The sequence below is a fragment of the Thecamonas trahens genome (genome assembly GCF_000142905.1).
Source record: "Thecamonas trahens ATCC 50062 unplaced genomic scaffold supercont1.68, whole genome shotgun sequence".
NCBI classification, from domain to species: domain Eukaryota; order Apusomonadida; family Apusomonadidae; genus Thecamonas; species Thecamonas trahens.
Genome location: NW_013657612.1, coordinates 45922 through 62395, shown reverse-complemented (window position 1 = coordinate 62395; position 16474 = coordinate 45922). Strand labels below are relative to the sequence as shown.

Genomic DNA, 16474 nt, shown 5'->3' with positions numbered 1-16474 from the left:
CCCCCCGCCCAACACAGCCACTCGCGCCATTCACCACGACTGCCACCACCACCCCCCCCTCCCAAACACAGCCACCGCGCCATTCGCCGCCAGCCACCGCCACTCCCTCCCCGCCCACCACCCGCCACGTCGGACGGCACCCCTCCCCTCCCACCCCCACCCCCACCCCCTTCCCTGCCCCCACCAGCACCACCATCACACACCACACACACCACACACACCACCACCACCACTACTACCACCACCACCACCACCACCACCACCGCTACCGCCATGGCCACCCCACCGCCGCCGGGCACCAACATGACGGCAGCCATAGCAGCGGCTGTGGCGCAGGGCATGAGCGAGGAGGAGGCCCGTGAGGCCGTGACCCATGCGGGCCACGAGTCCATGCACTCTGCCATGTTCTTCATCCTTGTCGCCGCCATGATCGGGGCACAGATCGGTCTGCATCTCTGGAAGTCGCGCCATGCCCGCTCCTACCATATGGTCTCTCTCCTGGGTCTCTGGCTCTTCCCGGCCATCCTCTCGCTCTATCACGGCTACGGTCGCATGCTCGTCGTCTGGATCACCTTTACCGTCGTCACCGCATGGCTCGGCTTCAAGGCATCGCGCAAGCCTCTCCATCAACGCACTCCTCGCCTCGTCTACACATGGTTCTCTGCCTTTTATCGCCTCTTCTACGCCATCGGCGTCATCGGCTACATCCTCGTCATGGCAGAGTTCTTTGGCGTCACACACCTCCTCTCAGACTCGCACTCGCTCGCCTACTACGGCTCCCTCATGCTCTTCTATGGCCTTTACTATGGCGTTCTCTCTCGCGATGCGGCAGAGCTCGCCACCTCGTCCATGGCTGTCTCCATGGGCATCAAGACCGGTAAGGACGACGGCCTCGCATCACGCCGCTTCAATCCCGACGTCTGCGCCATCTGTGGCGACGGCCTCGACCGCTTTGATGAGACCGAAAAGGTGTGCGAGCTCGACTGCAAGCACGCCTTTCACGAGTTCTGTATCCGCGGCTGGACCATCATCGGCAAGAAGGACACCTGCCCGTTCTGCACCGAGAAGGTCAACCTCAAGGCCATGTTCCGCAACCCGTGGGAGTCGCAGTCCATCTTCTGGGGCAATCTCCTCTCCGCCATCCGCGCCCTCGTCGTGTGGAACCCGCTCATCGTCCTCACAGTTCAGGTCATCTACTACCTCTTTGATCTAAAGTAACGCCTCCCGTGCCGCAGCGCCGCCCTCGCTCGACGACTCGCTTGAACAGCCAATGTCCGAGAGCGAGATCGAGAGCGACGGACCCGTCCGCGACCACGACACAGCCATCGGGTGGATGAACGAGTCCGACGGCATGAGTAGCGGCGATGTCGACCGCGACCGGAGCATGTGTGGCGGCGGCGACGCTGCCGACGATGTGTGGCTGTCCGAAAGTGAGTCTGACGACGACGCCGACGACAGCAGCGACCGCATCGACGCCGCAGTCCGCAGTGCCGGGACGCCGATCTGAATCCCCGCCGGTGAACCCGAGTCAGAGGCAGACTCGGTCCGCGACCCGCCGCCGCGCCGCCGCGAATATGCCGCCATCAGCTTATGCGGCAGTAGCTCCGGCCACCGCCGCGCTGCAGTCAGGTCATCGCCGTCGACCGCGTCCCAGTAATCGTCGAGCGCCAGCCGCGGCCGGTTTGCGTACCGCAGCGCCGGCCGCGTCCACCGCAGATACGCCGGCAGTCGCCCATGCACGTTCTTTGCCCGCGCCAGCGCCTCCATCGTCTGGATCCGCACAGGTCGCTCACTCTCGCCTCCGGCCTCAATCGCGCCAGCCAGCCACGCTATGTCCTCGTACTGCTGGCACACCACCAGCGCTCTCACCGAAGTAAACAGCATCCGCTTCCGCCGCATTGCCGGACGCGCCTCGCCCGATCCTGAGCCCAGCTCCGACTCTGACCCCGGCTCCGGCCCTGAGCTTGAGCCTGACAACGACGACGACAACGACCACCGTCCCAGCCCGGAGCCGGTCTCGGCCTGCGCCTGCAACTTCGCAGCCGCCTCCGCTTCTGCCATGGCCGCCACCTCGGCCTCGACAGCCTCCAGCCGATCAAACTCCTCCCGGCCGTGTATCCGTCGACGACCGCTCCGATCAACCGTCGCCAGCAGCTTGACCTCAGCAAACCGCCCACGCGCATGCCGGCCCGTCGGGCCCACCGGCCACAAGATCCGTCGCCTCTGCAGTGCCCGCGACGCCCGCAAATGCCCCAACTCGGCATCCACCGCCCGAGTCTGCTGGCTCGCCACTCCTCCGTCCGAACACTCGGAAATGATCGAATTCGCCCGCCGCCGTCTTTGCCATCGCTTGCTTGTCCGCCGTCCACCACCGCCACCGCCACCGCCACCACCGCCGCCTCCGCGCCGCCGTCGCCGTCGCCGTCTTTCCGTCGTTGCCTGCTTGCCCGCCACGAGCCCGTCCTCGCCCACGCCCACGCCCACGCCCGTCGAGCTCACACTCCCCGCCTCGGTCCATATACTCGCCGTGCTCTCGCTCAGTCCCACCACCCGCCCGCCAATGCCTGCCTCGGGCTTAGCCTCCGTCATGCCGAGTGCTGTGTGTGTCGCAAGTCGCAAGTCGCAAATCGCGACACGGCGACGAGACGATGTGGTGACACGGCGAGATGTGGTGACACGGGGACGAGACGATGTGGTGACACGGCGAGATGTGGTGACACGGGGACGAGCCGATGTGGTGACACGGCGAGATGTGGTGACACGGGGACGAGCCGATGTGGTGACACGGCGAGATGTAGTGACACGGGGACGAGACGATGTGGTGACACGGCGAGATGTGGTGACACGGGGACGAGCCGATGTGGTGACACGGCGAGATGTGGTGACACGGGGACGAGCCGATGTGGTGACACGGCGAGATGTAGTGACACGGGGACGAGACGATGTGGTGACACGGCGAGATGTGGTGACACGGGGACGAGCCGATGTGGTGACACGGCGAGATGTGGTGACACGGGGACGAGCCGATGTGGTGACACGGCGAGATGTGGTGACACGGGGACGAGCCGATGTGGTGACACGGCGAGATGTAGTGACACGGGGACGAGCCGATGTGGTGACACGGCGATATGGTGCGGCCCGTGGCCGATTTGCCATGGCTGCCACAGTGGCGATAGGGGAGAACGATTTCTGGTAGAGAACAAGCAGCATCATGATGAGTGTGTTGATAGGTAGCTGCTGGTGTAAGCAACTCATTGAAACAAGTGCCATGCAAATATGGCGTCTGTACGGCATGCATGCGTAGTCGGCAGTTTCACTCTCAAGAAAAAGAGCGATCTCTGAAAATACACAACTTTCAATCCGTCGCGATGGATCCACCACGCTCATATAGTCCGCCTCAAGCACTGACCCTTGTTCAGCACGACAAGCAGGACGCCGATCATCGGCGGCAACTCAGCAGCCCTGTGCGGGGCACTGCGTTTGCTGCGGCACGGATGGGGGCCATGCACGGGCTGGGCGTGCTTTATTTTATAGCGATGCTCTTGTCTACACCACAAAGTCAGTGTCCACTGATGCGCAGTTACGGATGGCAAACAGCAGACGCTGCTTGAAGCCGAGGTACCCGGCCTCACTATCGTCGGTCATGAGCGGGAGGTCGATGGTCGAGAAGCAGGAGTGCGACTGGACCATGGCCGTGTTGGGGTCGCTCGCGCTGGTGTGCGCGTCGATCTTAAAGCTGAGGCCAGCCGTCCCGGTCGCCCCTAGCCGCGTCCGCCCACACACAAACTTGAGGTACAGCTTGAGGTCGTCCTGTTCAAACTCACCGAGCGCCCGCCACAGGTACGTCACCACCAGCGCGTCTTCGCGGATGTTCTTCTCGTACTGCGTTGCCGCGCGGAGCACCTCCAGGTCCACAACCGGCGACCCACACACCATCTGTTCGGCCTCGCGCCACGTGAGCAGAGCAAGCGCAGGCGCAGGCACAATCTCGTGGAGCCCAAAGAGGAGCCCTGTCATTGCCGCGTCTGCCTCGGCCAGCCGCGCCTCCCGCACCAGCCGCACCCACTCGTGCCGTCGCTCAAACGTCACCGGCTCGCTACTGCCGCCCGGCAGAACCTCCACACGCGTCCCGTCAGACAGCGTCGCCTCAAACATCTCGTCGATGATGTCCGTGAAGCAGCTCGCGTCCACGCCCTCTTCATCGATCCGCTCCACATACGCCAGTGCCTGCGCAGCCATGGTGTCCACCATCGCCAGGTCGCTAATGTCGCGTGCCTCGCCAACAACTGCCTTCCACACCAGCGAGCACAGCGCGAGGTCCAGCGTCTCCGACGTCCGCACTGCCACTCCCATCAGCCGACCCACAAACCGCATCACAACCTGGTCACGGACCCCGGTCGCGCCCGGCCGCACAACCCATGCATCACGGGTCTCGCCGAGTCCGTGCACCATGTTGGGCGACGGAATGAGCACATCCACAAGCCCGGCCGTCATCAGCTCTGCCGACCAGTTGGAGAACATCTCTCGGTACGGCCCACCAGCGTCCACAGAGCCCTCGTTGAGGAACTTGATCTTCCACAGCTGGTCGCTTCGAGACCGCAGCGCAGCCGCCGGCCACGTCACCACCAGCTCCGCTGCCTGGCCCACCATGCACCTCGCCGCACGCTCCGACGCGCTCAGTGCTCCGCTTTCCACAGCCTCGCGCGCCTGCGTCGCCTTCAGCCGGTTGATCTTGATCTCGCGTGACCCTTTGGACTCGCCTGTCGTCGCCTCTAGCACGGCAGACATCTGCGGCGACTTGATCATCCGCATCAGTACCCCGCGCCCGGCGCACACCATCGCTGCCACAGAGCCCGCGTCGTCGCTCCGGCTCAGATCCACAAGCGGCAGAAAGTCTGCCGCAAGCTCGTTGATCGCCGCAAGAACCACAAACCGCGCACGCAGCGCATCCATGCTCACCCCACGAAGCGAAGGGTACCGCATCGGCGGCGCGTTACCCAGCGCGCCTACCCATAGCTCCGCGTTCAGCGGCCTGCCTAGGACTCGCGCCTGCGCTTCCGCATACTCAAGCAGCTCGCGGTCCTGCTCGCTGCTCCACTGCGAGTTGTTCCATGTCACACCGCTCGCAGGATGCAGCCCGGCCGACGCCTCCATCAGCCCAAACCCGCTTACCGCTACATGGCATGCTTCCAGGCTCGGGCCCGTATCGCTTCCTTGCACAATGACAATCACGCTGCGGCCCACAATCATGCTCGCACGCGCCTCGTCCGACTCATTCACCTCGTCCATAGACAAAAGCCGCGACGTGTGCGCCCGGACGGCAAACGCCGTCGCCTCGCCCATGCACTCGCCACCAAACGTTCGCATTACGCTCTCCATCCGCGACATGCCGTCGCTCGGCTTGAGCATCGCCACAGGCTCGCACACATTGCGTTCGTCCGCACGTACCGCCGCGTCTCCCGCCGCAAGCTTGCCAAACGCGTCCGAGTCGGCCGGCACAATAAGCTGAGCCGCAAGAGCCGCAAGCTCCTCGCTCTGCGTCACAGCCTCGTCGACCACGTACACAAACGCCTGGCTCGGTGCCTCGACAGATCCGATGGAGTAGACCGTCCCGCTCACGCCCATCACAGACATCCACGGTGCCGTCTCGAACGATGCAGCGTCGTGCGCGAGCGTACCCGCCACAACAACACGGTCGCCAACCACAGTCGTCGCCTTGCCTCGCTTCGCTGCACCGGAAAACACGCTTCGCGTCGCCTTGCTCGACTGCGCGTCTCCCCGCATCGTCCCACAACTGCCAGACTGCGCGGCCCGACTCTGGCCACACGCTTGCGGTACTGCTGTAGAGCAGAAGTGTACACCCGCTCAGGCAGATCGCGAGACGCGAGCACGCTCCGCAGCGCCGCATCTGTCTGCTCCAGACCCGCCACGTACATCTCCGCCTTCGCCTCTGCCTTGGGGTTTGCCTGACCGTCGCCCTTGCTCACCGCAGCGGTCGCCATCACGCTCGACTCGGCACCCACCGCTAGCGGGAGGTAGCCAGGCTCCGGATACACAAACGGCTGCGTGCCAAAGTTGACTCGCACAGACCCGCCCGATGAGAGCGACACTGCAGCAATCAGGCTTGTTGCCGACACATCGTTGTACGGCTCGCCGACCTCGTTTCCATTCACGCTGTACCGCGTCGTCCCCGCCTCCATGTCCACCATCACTCCGATCACGCTTCCCTGCGACAACGTCGGTGACGTCTCTGGCCACGTCGAGTAGTTCCCATTGTGCCACCGCTGACGATAGCTCGGGTCCCACGACCACCCATGTACGTTGTCGCCGCATCCGTCGTGACTCGTCTCGCTGAAAAACTCCGGCGTTGCCCACCCAATCATGAGCTCGCTCACAGACTCGGCAGTCACCTCGTACTGCCACGCTCCCGAGTGCACCACAACATCGCCGCGCACTGTCCCAAACGACCTTGTACAGTGGAACGTCCCATCGCCGCGGCTCTCCATCCACGTCTGGTACACCCGTGGCTCGTCGTCAAGCGGCCCTTCGCGGATCGCATGCGACGTGTACTGCGCTGCGAGACTCGGCGGCTCCACGTCCGGCGTCATCTTGCCGCCATCCTCCTCAAGCGCAAGTAGCGAGAGTCTGCCTCCCACATCGTCCTCCACCTCTTCCTTGCCCTTGTTCTGGCCCGACCCACTCACGCTCGCGCTCGCGCTCGTGCCCGCGCTGCGCTCTGCCTCGGCTCCTGGCGCATCAGCCCCGTTGCTAGCACTCACCACAGCGAGATAAACGTCAAACAGAGCTTGCAGCTCCTGTGCCACAAGGCCGCTCCTCTTCGGCTTGTCGCTCCGCACCTTGGCCCGCAGCCCGTCGACAAGCCACTGTAGCCCAGCACGCGCCACACCATCGAGCTCACCACGCTGTCGCACCAAATCACGCACAAGCTCCGTCACACGCAGCCGCCGGCCTCCACGGCTTGCTTGCAGCGCACGCCCAGCCTCGCGCACAACTTCTGGCGTCACAGAGTAGCCCTCGGTCGTCGCGAGCACTCGCAGCAGCCATGCCGCAAGCTCCACACTCCCGCCAGCCTGCGCTACCTTCTCCACCGAGCTGCTCTCCGTCGCAGCAATCTGGAGATCGAGCCTGGCAAACAACTGCTTCCCCTTCTTTTTCTCCTCGCTGCCCGGCATGATCACGCTCGAAACAGTGAACGTGTGGCCGGCAACGAGCACAGGCACCATCGCCTGTGGGTCCACCGTGCCGCTTGACACTCCGTCAACTACGATCGAGATGGCGAGCCCTGGCGGAATGACCGTCTGTGGCCCAAACCGAACCACTCGACACCCGCCCGCGCTGCTGTCCGCCACCGGAAGCGTCACCACTTCCGTCGTTGTTCCTGTGAGCACAACGCTGCGTGCCGCCCGCCCGGGCCGTTCGCCAGCCACGGCCGCGCCACCATCGCCAGAGACCCCAGCGCCGCCTGCTCCAGTGCAGCCAAGACTGCCTGCTTCTGGTCACACTCATTGACCATCGCCATCACCACCGGCTCCGCAAGCGTCGACAGCTCCGTCTTGACCCCTGCTCGCAGAGTCACGCTCACCGCCTGAACCAAAGGTGGCAGCAGCGCATACATCTCAGCACTGAGCGTGCCACTCTTGAGCATCTCGGTCAGCACCCGTCGCGCAGAGAGAATGCACAACGCCTCCTGGAGCTGCGTCTCCATTGCGCACACGTCCACATCGCTCGGCTTGGGCCAACCACTCGCAGACTTGTCCTTCACAGCCATGCTCGCTGTCAGCGCATCGAGGTCCACACTCACAAACTCGCCGTCGCTGGCTTCGTCCGCCAGCTCTTGGCTCGCGAGCGCCGCAGCCGCCACCTCGCCTGGAAGCACTACAGCCGCGGCTGCCCCATCCGAGCTCGACACGTCGTCAGCCACAAACTGCCGCAACAGTTGATGGTGTTCGCAACCCGCGCCGTCAGATTCGCCAGAGCTTTTCGCACCTGCATCATCCGGCTTGCCGATAAGCACCCCAAGCCCACGCGAGACAAAGTCGCCATGCTCACCAAAGACGGCAGCACATGCCATAGCCGACTTTGCCAGCGCATCCAGCGCGGTCGCAGCCTCGGTGCCACTGACTGCGCGTTCGCTCGCCATCACCTGGTCGACTGTCAGTGCGCCATTCTTGACTGTGGCCGGCGCGCCTGGGAGTTGCACCACCGCGCCGATACACCCGGTGGCGGCAGCCTGCGCCAGCACTTGTACCAGCGCCCCACTCGGCCAGCCATCGCCGCCAGCGGCAACAAACACAAGGTTGCCGGAGAGAGCCTCGGCATTAGCAAATTCTTCCACTGTGACCTGGCCGTCACCGTCAACTGAGACCGGATCCAGCGGCTCGCTCGCCACCAACTGGCTCCGGTCTGAGATCGCCGCAAATGCCACCTCGTTGCCCACATCCAGTCGGTAGACAGGAACCTTACCGCGCCAGCTCGCTCTCCGCGCATGACATTCAAGCCAGTACTCGGTGAGGTCGAGCTCGACGTCATCGGCATCGACCGTGCCATCGCCACCGCCGCTGTCACCGTTGCCGGTCTCGTCCTCGCTCTCGTCGTCCGACAAGACGTCGAGCTCCCAATCGAAATAGACACCGGCAAACGGCATCTCCTCCATCAACGCCGTGGCACTCTTTGTCCCCGATAGGCTCACGCCCATGCCGTCTTCAGGCCCTGTGTTGTGTTGCGCCAGCAGCCGGCGGTACCCTTCGATGTCGTACGGGTGTCGGAGGCTCGACAGTGGGACGTGGCGCCCGGCAAGCGCCACCACCGCTTCGACAAGCGTGCTCTCGACGCAGGAGCTGTCGCTCCCGCTTCCACAAACTGCCATCATCCGCCCCAGCGCCACCAGCGCCGCGGCCTTTGCCTCGCGCACAAACCAGGCTACCGACACGTCGTCCACATCCTCACTCGCAACCACGAGTGCAGCCAGCGGACCTGCGGCGTCGTCAGGTGAAAGCAGTGAATGCCCCAGCTCTGCCATTGGCTCGAGGCTAGTGAGCGCCACCGACGAGGCGCTCGGCTCAAACCCACCATCACGCGAGATCGTATGCACCACCTCGGCCGTCGTCGACGCCCGCTTGTCTGACCATGCCAGCGACGTCGCGCTGTCGACGCCAACCACTAGTCCGTCGCGCTTCGCCTCGTCGCCGGAAACCTCGACCACAGCACCGACCATCACTGCCGGACGCAGGCCACCGGCCATGTACACTGCTGCCAGCACAGGCCGCCACACCGCCTCAACCTCCTCCGGCGTCTCGCTGGAGGCGTCGATAGCGGCCGGGGCTGTCGCCAGCGCGCTTGTCACCATCTCGAGCGCCAACCGCCGCCACGCTCCAGCCTCGAGCGCAGCCTGCACAAAGCCCACAAGCTCATGAAGAAGCACGATCCGCGTTGTGTCCGAGTTCGACACCGTCACCGCGGCTGTACTCGGCACACTCGTCGGCTTCTTGCCGACCACATGGGCACTCACCCGCGCCAGCACCTCATCGAGCACTCCACGCCGCGCCACCGCCGCGTCAAACGCCTCACCCGAGTCGCGGGCTGCTGCAGGCGACTGCGGCGCGAACCGCAAGCTCCGCGCCGCCAGCCGCACAAGGCCCTGCCGTGTTGTCAGGCTGATTGTCTCGGCATTAGCCCACTCCAGGAGCAGCGTCACTGTGCTCGGAGAAGCAAACGTTTCAGCAACCAGCGGCGAAGCACCAAGGCTCGCCGCCACTTTCAGCATGCCATCCATCACCTCCGCATTGCTGTTTGTCATCGCTTGCTTCATCGACGCAAAAATGAGCTCGCCAGTCGCGCTCTGTATCACCTGCGCATCCCGAGTGGCAAGAGGCAACGTCGACACGTGCGGTGTCATGAGGGGGAGCCCTGCAGCCCTGCCCTCGCCGCCGCCGCCGCCGCCGCCGATGACGACTTCAGCCTCGTCACTGTCACTCTCGCCGTTGTGCTGGACAAGCGCCGTCGCAGCGAGCGCACGGTACAGCGCGGTGTACACCTCGTCGAGCCGGCAAGCATCGCCGTCGGTCGCCGCCGCCCCACGCGCAAACTTGGTCCGCTCCCACGCCGCCTCAAGCATGCCCGATGACGCTACAAGCTTGACGTCCGCCTTGCGGAACTGCTGGTTCCACAACTCGGCCACCATCTTGCGCAGCGCTGGCTGATCGTCGCGTGACTCGCGCCACACCCGCACCGTCTCCACGAGGACGGCCTCAAAGGTGGTGGCGATGCGGATGGCACACTCGACGTGGGCGCCCTCGACGTGGTCGAGGTAGTGGTGCAAGGTGCGGCCCTCTGTCGGCGCCCGCGCCCGCAGCGCAAGCCCAAGTGCAAACAGAATCGGCCCGCTCCCGCGCACGTCGGTCGTCACCAGCAGCTGATGGAAGAGCTGCAGCGCGTCGGCACGGCCCTCGGCGCGGGCACAACGCGCCACCATCCCATCCAGGACCGCGTCAAGCTCGACACTGTCCGACTTGAGGAAGAGCGAGATGTCCGCCGAGAGCGACGCGGCCGTTCGCGCGTCGGTCTCCGGCACCGACGACAGCTCCACCTCGAGCTCATCCGACGCGTTCGACGCCAACCGTGGATGCTTCGGAATCTTGGGCGTTTGCGCCGAGCCGGGCTCGCGCCCACGGCGCGTCTTCCACGTCGCAAACAGGTCGCGGAGCGAGCCCTGTGCCTCAGCCAAGTCGCCGAGCGAAAACTTGGGCAAGGCCTGTCGTGCAGCCGTCGGCACCAGGCCGAGCAGGAACCGCGCCTTGCTGGTGACCATAGCCACGAGCTCGGGCGAGTCGCGTGACTCGAACGTCGCCCACCGCCGCACCCCAAGAGCTCGCTTCCACACCGCCACAAGCTCGGGCGGAACTGCGTCTCCGCTGCTTGAAACAGTGACCGACAACGCCGCCGGCCGCTTGCGCCGCTTGAGCGTCGACTCTTCGCCAGCCCGAGCGCTCGCTTCACCGCCAGTTGGAAGCGACCGGATGTACCGCAGCGCCAGCCCCTCGAGTCCGTGGTGCCTGACGAGGACTGCAAAGACGGTCCGCTCAAGTTCCGCGAGCTCGTCGCTCTCCTTGAGCGCCATGTACGCGTGGCCACGCGAGACGCTCCCCTTGGCAGCTGCCACCAGCGTCTCGACCCCAGCAAGCAAGTTGCCGTCCGGCTGCGCCCACGCTTCCACCGCCTCTCGCCGCGCGCTTCCCGGCAGCGACGAAAGCATCTGGACGAGGGCAGCCTCCTCGGTCACAACCGCGTCGACCGCAACCTGGCCATCTGCAACGGCACGTAGCTGGGCCCGCGCTTCTGCAACGCCGCGCGGCATCGACGTTTCCAACCCACCCCGGAGGAGGTGCGAGTTGAGCCACGTCGCGACCGAGCTCTCGGCCCTGGCCACAGGCGCGCCAACAAACAGTGACCCGGCGCCACGGGCAAGCGCCGCACACAGGCTCTCTTCGAGCTCGACAAGCCACGGCGTGTTGATGCAAGGCACGTTGACCTTGCCCACTACCTTGACCCTGTAGCCCCACTGAACGTGTGACGAGTCGCTCACAAATCTAAAGTACACCAGCGGGCCAGGCACAACCACAGGCGTCGTCGGCCAGCTCCCCTCTGAGCCCTCGAACCGCCGCTCGTTGAGCAGTGGCGTCTCCCGGTCGGCGGCGTACAACCGCAGATAGTCGCAGGACGACTCGGACGAGCACCGCGAGTCAAAATGGAGCTGCAGCAGCGTCGCGCCGGGCAAGCACACGCTCTGGTACTCGTCCATGTCGTTGGAGTATGGGTGTGCAGTCTCGACCACCTGCTCCATTGTCACCTCAGTCGTGCTCATCCAGCTGCCCTCGGCGCCCTTGGCAGCAGCCACACTCTCAGCTGCGGCCTCGAGCTTGAGTACGCGCTCGCGGAGGCCAACCAAACTCTTCAGCACGCCTCCGTCGGCAAACGTCGGCCCGACAAAGTCGGCGCTGCCGAGCAGCGGAGTCAGCATCGGCAGAACGTCGACCACCATCTCGGTCTTGGTCTTGAGCTGCTCGAGGATGGCAGCCTCGTCGCCATCGACCAGCGCGTCCACCGCGCCGTCGACGCACTGCGCCACATGGTCCACCATCTGCCCGACGTGACCGTGGATGAACGCAAGGAGCGCATCGCGGTTTGCTGACGCCACGCGCGCGGCGCTAAAAACCACACATTGGAGCGCAGCGCGTAGCTTCGCACCACTCCGGTCCAGCCCAGTGGCCATTTCGCGCGCGAGCAGGTCATCCAGCATGTGTTGGATAGCATCCATTGCCGGGAGCACGTCGAGTGTCTTGGTGCCGCTGAGGCACAGCCGGGCCACGACCCGTGGATCGTGGAATAGACGCGCCATCGACCGCCCAAACGCAGCCCTGCTCGAGCTCAGCGACTCAACACCGATAAGCGCCTGGACGCAGAGCGCCAGCAAGTCGACCTGATCCGCGCGCGAGTAGAGGCCGTTCATGCCTGCCTCAAGCATGCGCATTACAAGACTGCATACGGTTGCAAAGAGCTCCGGGACCGACTCGAGCCCCGTCTCTGAGAGCAAGCTGGTGACCAGCGCCCGCGCGGCGTGGACCGCCGTGAGCGCTGGGCCGGCCTGCGGCAGTGTCTGCCATCCGCCCGCCTTCACGTTGGTGAGCATGATGCGGAGCGCCGAAGTGAGGATGGTCTGACTCGACTTGTCGCACGGAGTGACGGCGAGCTTGGCCACAGCTGCCGACGCCAGCTTGGTCAGCTCGTCGATAGCCTCAAACGAGACCAGAATGCCCAGCGGCGCAGCGGTGCCACTTCCGTCCTGACTCTCGGCAATCCGCGCAAGATGGCCCACAAGGCCTGCAGCTATGGCAGGGCCAGACGCCCAAGACGCCGGCGGGCCGAGGGCAGCAGCGACGGTCGCAGCAGGCTCGATGTCCGGCACGAGCGAGGAGCCAGCAGGACCGGTCGGAGCAATGACAGCCAGGGCTGTCGCATCGGCCGCGTCCGTCTGCGGCTGCAGCCAGAGGCCGCCGTTGAGAGGGGCAAAGCCCAGCCGGGCAATGCTTCTCTGGATCTGGTTGTCTGTTAGACCATAGGCCTCGACGAGCGCACCGGAACTGAGGGCAAACTCGAAGACCACACGCGCAACCCGCGGGTTGATGACAGCCTGGCCTCGGGCGCTGTCGTCGGCGACAACAACGAGCGTCTCGCCATTGGTGGCAGCAAAGAAGCTTGTAGAGCTCAGAAGCGCTGGCCGCCAGGAAAGGCAGCACTCGGGAGACTCGGGTGCCAGCTCGCTGGTCCGGCTCGGTTCGACTGTCGCCCGGAGGCAGAACTTGATTGCATCTGTGGTCGACGAGGTGTAAACACCGCCAACCTCTAGGCCGCCCTCGGGTGGCTGCAACACAGGGATGGCTGGACTCGATGCGCCGTTGATGAGCGCGATACCACGCTCATCGACCAGGTGATAGACGCCGAGCACATCGCCGGCGGCCACATCGATGACGTCAATGTCGGCAACATTGTACTCGGCTTTTCCGCAGCCGGCGGCGTAGAACACGTTCTGCCCAATAAGCTCAAAGGTGTTGCTGCCGCGCGGGCGGTAGACTTGGAGGATGAGCGGACCACGCCCGCCTGAAGAGATCGACCACTTTGTGAGCTTACCAGGCGCAGCAATGCGGAGGCTCGGATCGATGTACACCCTACGGCTCGAGGTGTAGTCGTAGCGGGCAAAGAGCTCGTGGCCGACGCTCGAGACTGGCTTGTGGAGAACCGTGACGGCAGGGAGCGGAGCATCGGGTCCGAGGCCGAAGCGGAGAGCCTCGAACCGCGCGGCCGGCAAGTACATGGCGTTGATGGTACCAGCATGCTTGGCCCGCATGGCGGCCGTGAGCTCGGGTGCGGCAGTTGAGGCAATAAACCAGATGCTCGACCCATCGGTGAACGGACTGGAGGCGGTCATGCCAGCATCGGCGAGACGAGCGGCGCGGAGCTCGGCCGGTGCCCACATGGGGTAGTCGGCAAAGTTGGCGGTGGCGATCGAGCCGCCGCCGTCGGCGCAGACGGAGCCGACTAGGCTCAGGTTGGCTGCCGAATAGGCGACAAAGGTCGGTGGCAAGCTGGCGTCCAGCGTCGAGTACAGCTGGGGGTGGGCGGCAAGGACCGGAGCAAGCCCGCGACTGTCGACCGGGTAAAGCAGGACAAGGCCGCCGACAACAATGACATCACACTTGGACGAGACGACATCGTCGGCTGATGTGGCCGCGTGGCTCGGCTCACCGGTCTGGCCAGCAGCAAAGCGGAAGAGGCCATTGGGAGAGTGGCAAAAGACAGCGCCGTCGGCCGCCATGGCGAGCACGGGCGAGAATTTCGGACCATCGTCCCGCAAAGGCGGGTGCGACTCGACTGAAAACTCGAGCGGCTTCGGTGCGCTCGCAGTGACAACCGGAATTGGCAGTCGGCGGCGCGGCGCATAGCGGGTAACGGTTGCAAGGGCTGGCGCAAGCGCGGCGACAGGCACGTCGCCGTCGGTAAAATAGAGCTCTCGGGCGAGGGCAAGGACCGATGGAAGCTCACCGCGGTGGACTACGAGCGAGGCACGGAGGCCGAGCGCAGCAGTGGCCAGATCACTGGGAAGAGTGGCGAGCCAAGCATGGAGCGTGGTCACCATGGCGGCGGGCAGGGTCACGCCCGACGCCTGCAAATCAAACGCTTGCTTGCGCGGGATGCGCGGCGAGAGAAGCGAAAAGTCGGGCAGCGCGGCCAGGGTGGCGGAAAACTCGGCGAGGAGCGCAGCAAGGAGGCCGGGCGAGGATGTTGCGACCGACGACGAGATTAGCAGGAGCGTCCGGAGGCCGGTCATGACCAGGGTATCCGCGGCCGAGGCACCGGCCTGCGGCAGCATGCCAGCCATAAGCCCGGACATGCCTCCGGCATCACCACCTTCGGGGCGAAGCGAGTCGTCCGGATCCGGCAGAGAGGCTGTCGATGCCTCTGCATCGGCTGAAGACTTGAACACCGAGGCAATGGCGGAGGCGATGGCCAGGCCGAGCGCTTCGCGATGAGCAGCAATGGCGACAAAGCCGTCTTCGGCAATGGTGACCGCCGTGAGGCCCGTGAGCAGAGCACGGAGCCGAGCAAGTAGTTGCGGAGGAGCATCCCGAGAGAGAGCTGCCACCTGATCCAGCACTGCCATCTCTTTCTGCTCTTGCTCCAATCGCTTTGCACTCACTCGGAACGAATCACTACCAGCAGAGGCCAGCATCAAGTCCGGGCTCATGTTAGACGGGAGAATACCATTCGACGGAATGCTGAGGACGGCCAAGGGGTCAGCCACATGGGCAAGGTCAGGCACTGTAGCAAGGACGCGTTCCACAGCCTCGGCTTCCATACTCGACATGGTGGTCCCCATGGCGACTCGAAGACTTGGAGAGAGAACGAGAGAGGCGTGGGTTTAGCTGTGGTGGTGGTACGGTCGTGGCTGAGCGGGGGTGGGGGGGGGGGGGTAGCGTGCCACGAGTATCCACCGCACTGAACACACGCCGGAAGCGGAGCGAGAATGCGGATGATCTTTTTTGGTGATGGCGGAGACCAACCCCTAACCCCGCGCCTCCCCCCCCTCAATACCACTTCTACCGCATCCACCAAACCCTGATCTACCTTCTATACTAACATGCTTACACTTACAATCACACAGTTTTGTTTCTCTCTGCTCTACTACCCTCACACAACCCATCAAGACAGCCCTGGTCATGGTCCCTTCGAACAAGAGGCAGACTTGTTTTTTTCTCGCCTACGTTGCACGTGGCGGTACGATGGCAAAGACAAGAAGGACAGGAGAGACATGAAACTGTAGATGACGGACGGAAATGTAAAGGGAGATGATAGGATGGAGAAAGTAGGAAGCATAGGAGTGGTGATAGATGAGTGCAAAGGCGAGGCGGCCGCCCCTTTAATTAACCCAACTTCAAGTCTGTGCGGGGAAAACGTCCCTTACCGAATCTGGCTTGATTGCGAAATGCTGACGAGTTTAGGTCGTAGAAGGGGAGACGGTCGGTCGGTCCTGTGTCGGACGAGACACGACAGGGTGGGGGCGACCAGGACTGCGACGAGCTGACCAGCTCTCTCTCTCTCTCTCTCTCTCTCTCTCGCTCCCCCCCCGAAACCAACCCCCACGTAGTTGGGGGCTTCATCAATCTCATCGCCCTGTGTCCTGAAGAGGAATTCTCGGGCGGCGATGATTGGTAAGAACCTGCCTGCCCCGGTACTAGGGGGCGGAGTCTCCGCTTCAGGCTGCGCGCTGCGTCATCCTTGCCCAGCACACAACTTGCCAGGCGGCCTTCCCTTGCGCTATACAACTTCCCTGTCTTTGGCGTGCATTTGTTTGCGCTACTGTAACTAGGCTCGTTCTAAAGGGGTCAGAGGATGTCGCGTT

The 16474-nt window shown here is 64.2% G+C and overlaps 3 protein-coding genes across 3 annotated transcripts; 1 reads left to right on the top strand and 2 right to left on the bottom strand.

Annotated features, from left to right (window-relative positions):
* Positions 1-273: 273 nt before the first annotated feature.
* Positions 274-1507, top strand: AMSG_11029 (RNF121 protein; the record flags this gene model as incomplete). Its single annotated transcript, XM_013897553.1, has 2 exons — positions 274-1188; positions 1268-1507. The coding sequence occupies 2 exons, from the start codon at positions 274-276 to the stop codon at positions 1505-1507; spliced, it is 1155 nt and encodes a 384-aa protein (XP_013753007.1).
* Positions 1508-1583: 76 nt separating this feature from the next.
* AMSG_11028 (uncharacterized protein) lies at positions 1584-2589 on the bottom strand (the record flags this gene model as incomplete). Its single annotated transcript, XM_013897552.1, has 3 exons — positions 1584-1619; positions 1645-2307; positions 2455-2589. The coding sequence occupies 3 exons, from the start codon at positions 2587-2589 to the stop codon at positions 1584-1586; spliced, it is 834 nt and encodes a 277-aa protein (XP_013753006.1).
* A 919-nt stretch (positions 2590-3508) lies between these two features.
* On the bottom strand, positions 3509-15439 carry AMSG_11027 (uncharacterized protein; the record flags this gene model as incomplete). The annotated part of the gene is made up of 3 exons (XM_013897551.1): positions 3509-5766; positions 5793-7483; positions 7522-15439. The coding sequence occupies 3 exons, from the start codon at positions 15437-15439 to the stop codon at positions 3547-3549; spliced, it is 11829 nt and encodes a 3942-aa protein (XP_013753005.1). The 3' UTR covers positions 3509-3546.
* Positions 15440-16474: the final 1035 nt, after the last annotated feature.